Source organism: Grammomys surdaster, unplaced genomic scaffold (genome assembly GCF_004785775.1).
Source record: "Grammomys surdaster isolate TR1022 unplaced genomic scaffold, NIH_TR_1.0 373, whole genome shotgun sequence".
NCBI lineage: Eukaryota > Metazoa > Chordata > Mammalia > Rodentia > Muridae > Grammomys > Grammomys surdaster.
Window position 1 is genome coordinate 6,262,180 of NW_021604792.1, and position 6,869 is coordinate 6,269,048.

At 46.5% G+C, this 6,869-nt stretch overlaps 1 protein-coding gene across 1 annotated transcript in view; it reads left to right on the forward strand.

The window, feature by feature from the left end:
* Hebp1 (heme binding protein 1) overlaps positions 1-6,618 on the forward strand; it is a 30,695-nt gene extending 24,077 nt beyond the window's left edge. The window contains exon 4 of the mRNA XM_028780955.1: positions 6,077-6,618. Within this exon, the coding sequence (XP_028636788.1) occupies positions 6,077-6,251 (175 nt within the window). The 3' untranslated portion in view covers positions 6,252-6,618. The remainder of the gene's footprint in view (positions 1-6,076) is intronic.
* The last annotated feature ends 251 nt before the right edge of the window (positions 6,619-6,869 follow it).

Here is a 6,869-nt window from a genome sequence, read left to right on the forward strand (position 1 = left end):
TTTAAGTCTTTGGGACAGGGTCTTACCATGTAGCCCTGGCTGGCCTGAAACTCACTATGTAGACCAGGCTGACCTGGAAATTACAAGAGATCTGCTGGGATTAAAAGTATACACCACTGTGTATGTGTCTATACATATACATATAAACACACACACACATTTATTTGGTGTACATGTGGGGTCAGAATTCAAGTTTAAGGAAATGGTTCTCTCTTCCCATCATGTGAGTTCTGGGGATTGAACTCAGGTCTTCCGGCTTGGCAGCAGACACCTTTACCAGCTGTGCCATCTCACAAGCCCTATCTGAATACTTCTGGGAATAGAATTTTCCTTACACTAAGACTGGAGGTGCTCTTCCACATCACTCCCCTCTCTTTGCCCACCGAGGTGAGAACACGGCCCCCACAAGAAGATTCGCAGCAGAGACGACAATAGATAGGCATGACTGGGAGATTTAAGTGAGTCCATCGCCATTTTAATGACATGTTGGTGGAAGGAAGAGTTGGAGCCAAGGGTGGTGCCTCATGATGGTAACTCAACACGAAAGAGGCAGAGGCAGGAGGTCCGCCATGAATCTGAAGCTTCACATAGTAAGTGTATCAGTCCAGCCTGGGCTGCAGAGTTAGACACTATCTCCAAAAAGAAAAAACGGAAAGACTAGAAAGTGGAAAGGCAAGGGGCGTGGCTCAGGGACAAATGACATATGACTCATAAGGTTTCTATGTCTGTGAGACAGAGATAACAATGCCTAGTTTGTCATAAGGATGAGATAGGATCATATATGTAAATGCCCACACATCTCCCAGTACGCTGTGTTTCCGTCTGCCCATATAATCTCGGTATATCTGACCTGACCGCTAACACTGGTGGCCAGGCCACCACAGAGCAGAGGTTCTCTACCCTCTTACAGTGCCAGCCAGGGCTCTGTGCTCAAGGATGTTCTACCCAGTCAGGTCTTGCACTTGTTCAGTCGGCATCAATGAAATGCCCTCTCCCGTGTGGAATTGAAATGGGCAGTTATTCTTCGCCACTCTTCTCGTCTGACGCATAGCTGCTGCGTGTGTAGCTGGTTAGTTTTCTCAGCTTGGAACAATCTAGAACCACCTGATGTCTTAGCTAAGGGTTACCGTTGCTGTGATAAAACACTGTGACTAAAACCAAGTTGGAGAGAAAAAGGTTTATTTGCCTTAAGCATCTGCCTCGCGTAGTCCATCACTGAAGGAAGTCAGAACAAGAACTCACACAGGGCAGGAACCTGGAGGCAGGAGCTGATGCAGAGGGCATGGAGGGGTGCTGCTTACTGGCTTACTCTCCATGGCTTGCTCAGCCTGCTTCCACATAGAACCTAGGTCTACCAGCCCAGGTGACCCTACCCACAATGAGCTGGACCTCCCCCCCCCCATCAAGCACTAATTAATAAAAAGCCCCACAGTCTTGCTCTTCTCCTATGGCCCTTGTTAGTGTCAAGTTGACATAAAATTAGCCAGCACACCTGAGAAGAGGGGTCCTGAATTGAGAAATTACTTCCATTGTATTGACCTGTAGGTAAGTCTTCTGCATTTTCTTGATTAGTGATTGATATGCAACAGCACTGCCCACTGTGAGAGGTGCAAGCCCTGGGCTGGTGGTGCTGGGTACTATAGGAAAGCAGGCTGAGCAAGCCATGGGGGGTGGGGGCGGCAATCTATAGTAGTGGTTTCTCAACCTGTGGGTCGCGACCCCTTTTGGGTTTGAAGGACCCTTTCACGGGGATCATATCAGATATCCTGCATATCAGATACTTACGTTATGATTCACAACAGTAGCAAAATTACAGTTCTGAAGTAGCAACGAAATAATTTCATGGTTGGGGGTCACGGATAAGGGGACTATATTAGAGGGTCACAGCGTTAGGAAGGTTGAAAGCCACCGCTCTATAGCCTTTGCTCTGATTACTACCTCCAGACTCAAATCCCGACTTCCTATAGTGATGGACTGTGTCGTGGGAGTGTTCGCCAAATAAACCCCTTCTGTCTTCTGAGTTGCTCTTGGTGTTTTGTCACAGTAAGAGAAGGAGAAGAAATTAGGACAACAGCTAACTCTGTAAACTGGTATCACCCCTTGCTAAAGTTTTAGACAACATTAGGTGGTCAACCTCAGAGTCTTCTGTTTTTACCCTCCCTCTCTGGCAGCACCACAGACTCACTGAAAGTTAACATGGCGTGCATATTGGCCTCCATGACTGACTGAAAGCTTGACTCTTAACCACCTCCTAACTTTCCTAGTCTTTTTAGTTTGCCTGTTTTCTTTTTTCCTGAACTTACATGCATGTGTGCGTGCGTATATATGAGTATGTCTTCCATGGTAACCACGGTCGCTATTCTGACATTGGATGAGATAAAATATAGTGCCCTGGAGGGCACTTTGAAGACGAGGAGTTACAAACATATTAACAGGCTTACAAAAACAGTTTAAGCACTTTATTTCCTTTTGGGATCTCAAAGCACTTTACGAGCGTTCCTTAGCACTCACTCAAGCATGCTCGTGAATTTGCAGATCTGTGGACACGGAGCTGTCATCCTGTGTGTGCCCAGTGGAGACTGAGACTGGTAGGAATGAGGTGCTTGTTGGTGATGGCAGGCTGAGTCAGCCAGGGCTGGGCCTCCTTCCTATGAGGGGCTGTGGTCCTGGAGGACTTGGCTATCTGGCTTGTTTGTCTTTCTGTGACTAGGGTCAGAGTGAGTTGGTAAAATGAGAAGAGAAGACAGCACATGCCTGTATTTCTATGACCCTCTCAGCCTTGTTTGTTTTCTGGTAGTTTCTATGGTAAAGCAATAGGGAAATTTTATTTTTATTACAAGCATCATGTACTGCCCAAGAATAAATGCAGGGGTTTTTCAGGAGTGAACTTTATAAATTCTTGAGTGATGACGTTCCCTTTGTCACTCTCTACTGAGTCTCCACTCCCAAAAGGCCTTTGGTAGGCCCTCTTCCTGTATTCACCACTGAGGGAGGTCATAGGACCCCTGAGAGCAACCTTTCAGCTTTCTGAGCAACATCCATACCTTGAGTGTCTCCTCACTGACCAGAGCCAGTACCTCTTGAGTGGAGACATCTGTGTCTCCACAACTGGCTCCATCGCTTTCCCCATGAGTACCTCTGATTCCACATCTTTGCTGGTCAAAGATTTCTCACAGTGTGTATTAGCTTCCTTGAAAGTATGACAAAATACTCAAAAAAAAAAAAACCCCAAAAAACAAAAACAAACAAACAAACAAAAAAAGAACCACCTTAAGGTAGAAAGGGTTTCGCTTGGCTTAGTTTGAGAGGGAACAGAGATCCTCGTGATAGAGAAGGCTGAGGCAGGAGTGTGAGCCACTAGTCATACTATGTCCACAGTTGTCAGACGGAGAGTAAAGGACGCCAGGGATGCTGAAGCTCACCTTGCTAGCTTTCTTTGCTTGGTATTCAGTCCAGGACCCCAGTCTATGAGATGGTACTGCCCGTATCCGTTCCATCCTCGGTTAAACCTCTCGGAAAACATTCTTGCAGGCACACCCTGAGGTGTGTACCCTAGGTGATTTCAAATTCAGCCGAGATGACAACAAATTACCTGTCATATGGTGTCAGACAGATATTCAGATACCACGTGAGGGCTGTTGAGATGGTCTAGGTGGTGAAGGCACTGGCTGATGAGTGTATGCCCCGGGATCCACATGGTGAAAAGAAACAACACATATAATTGATTCCCTGTTCCCACACACCGTGGCACAAGCCCTGAACACATGCACATACCTACCCACATTAAATAAATACATACATACATACATACATACATACATAACTGTAACAAAAATTTTAAGAAGTAATTGTCACATGATTCATCTGTCTGCTTGCCCCAGCATAGATCCATGTGGCAAAAATCTTAAGAAATTTGTATCTGTACCAAAATAAGTGTGTGTGTGTGTGTGCGTGTGTGTGTGTGTGTGTGTGTGAGAGAGAGAGAGAGAGAGAGAGAGAGAGAGAGAGAGAGAGAGAGAGAGTTAGTTCCATGGTGAGTATATGGATATACTATCATGTGCTATAACATACAGAGGTCCTCCCTCACACATACACATAAAATTAAAAATAAAGTATCTGAGAGGACCACACAGGGCACATGCAGATGCTGTCTCTTCTGCATAAGTGACCTGAGCAGCTGCTGTGAAGGACCTACAATAATCTCTTCACAGACACCAAGGGACAACCGTAACGATGGTACCTACTGTGTGGCAAGCAGTACACTGGGCAGCCTGCAGTCTTTTCTCCCTCAATTTCCCCAGCAGCCTCTCAAGATCACTGCCGTTATCATCCTTACTAACAAAGGGCTCACTAGAGAACTTAGCCTTGGCCATGAGCTGGAAAATTCTGGGGCTAGGATTGGAGCATGCGGGCAGCCATTTTGCCTCCAGCTATGCAAAGGTTTACTTAAGTACAATACTTCCGGACCTTTCCAAAATCAGTCCTTTGGTGTTGTTTTGGTGTTTAAGATTTGGTTTTGCATTTAATTAATTAAGTGTCTGTATGTGTCTGTGTGTGTGATTCTGTGTGTTTGGACACCAGAAGAGGGCATTAGATCCCCTGAAGCTGGAGTTAGGGGCAGATGTGAGCTGCCTGACATGGGTGCTGGGAACTGAACTCGGGTCCTCTGTAGGAGCAACAGAGCCTCTGAGCCATCTCTCCAGCCTACCCAAAATCAGTAATTGAGAGATCGAGAATTATCCATTTCAGGGAACAATTTCATATCAAGGCAGAATCTGTGGGACGCCTTCTACATGTTCCCATAGCCAGTGCCCTCTGTATTTCACACAGGTGACTCTCAGACACAGACAATACAAAACTCCAATGTCTCTCAGGCCATTATTGTTAGAAAAGCCCTTGAACCTTATCTTCTTTCTTCTGATCCATTTTCCTTCTTGGTGAGGCTCAGTGACACGGAGCCCAGCCGTCTTCTCTGCCTTCTATTCTCCCGTCAGTTTGCATGAAGAACCAAGCTGCATTCATTTAAATTTGGCTTCATCTCCTTCCCTGCTGCTGGCTATTGTTTGGACATCAGAGTGAGCAGTCTGTCCCTCACAGGCAAAGTCCTGGGTGACCCTGTAATCAACAGGCTGAAGGCTCGCTGAGCGTGACTAATCACTCGTAAAAGAACCAAGCGTGATTCAAAGAACTCCACCAAAAATAATGTATCATTTGGCCTCGTCTTGGCCTGGTCCAAAGTCAGATTTTGAGTCACAAAGCTCATTAGCAATTCGGGTGTACTTGACTCTAATAACGAGGTTGGCGGAGCCCGGATGTAGAGTGGTTTATTTAGAGCTGGCTGCAGGATGAGTTTTGCTGGGGACGCAGTGATCTAAGAGAAGGGCTAAACTGGGAAGGGACGGCTTCTTTATCCCCCATTTCTGCCATCATGACAAATAACCCAGCTTGTGAGGAGTCTCTTTACTTCCTAGAAAAGGAAGGTTTTTATGATTTTGCAGAGAAGGAGGATGGTTAGAAAATGTTTCTTCGTTTAGAAAGCATATGAAGCTTGCATGGGGTTCCTCCCAAGACGTCCTTGGGTCCCAGCCTTGATCAGCTCTGATCTAATGAAACCACCTTGTGTCCCTGGTAGGTTGTGCTCAGTCACAGACAGCGGTCCTGTTTCAGAAGACACACAGCTGCATCCCCCACCTTGACAGCTCCACCTGGCTCATCCTAGGTGTCTGTCCTTCTGGCGACAGGCTAGGAAGAGTAGCAGCTGAGGCAGCAGAGGGAACAGGAGGAAATGGTGAAAGGCCCTCGGGCAGTCTGCTTCACATAAGGAAAGGTCATATTTAGCTTGTGACCGCTGCTGCACATCATTCTCCAAGTTACAATGTTTAGTTGTGATATTGCATACAACACTCATAGCAAGAGGAAAAACACTGCACGTTTACAGCTGAGGTGAAGTGGACCCCCTTTGTCTCACCTCTCAGACGTGCTTGTCCTAAACTATGGCCATGTCTTCTCTCTAAGAGACTTGCCTTCTCTGCAAGGTCATGTCCTTTCTTACCAGCCCTTGCTCTTTCATCTTTAGGCAATTCGGTGGTTATGCCAAGGAAGCCGACTACGTTGCTCACGCCACCCAGCTACGTACCACCCTGGAGGGCACACCAGCCACCTACCAGGGCAATGTCTACTACTGTGCAGGATATGACCCTCCCATGAAGCCCTATGGACGTCGTAATGAGGTCTGGCTTGTGAAGGCGTGAGTCACTCGCTGAACTGAGAACATCCTGGAAGGGTGCCACTGTGTCCCCTGACTTGAGGTCAAGAGGGGGCGGTGCTTCTTCAGTTCCAACTTTCCTTCAAAATCCCTCACTGCTGGTTTGCTAAAGAAAGCCAAGATTGGCAGCACTGTCCTTGAGTTAGAAACTTCTGTGGCAGATCAGGGAAAAAAATCCCAGCAGCATTTCCTCAGCGATCTGGGTCACTAAAAACTGATTTTTAATAATTATGAATTTGTATTTTTGTTAGTGAGGAGATATATGATTTATGCATGAACCCTCGTCTGTAATTCTTTTAAGAACTTTGTCTAGAAAGAAATCCAAAATACAAATCTTCGACTTATGCAGCGGAGACAGCTCTAAATTATTTCCCAGTTCTATTGTCCTTTAAGAAATGCTTATTTTTGTGAGTGTGTGTGTGTGTGTGTGTGTGTGTTTGCACATGTGTGGGCAGGTGCCCTCAGAGCCCATAAGAAGGCATCATATCCCATGGAGTTACAGGAGATTGGGGGCCACCAGACTTGAGGTGCTGAGAACCGAACCCGGTTCTCTGGGAGAGCAGCAAGCGCTCTTAACCACAGAGCCATCTCTTCAGCCCCAAGA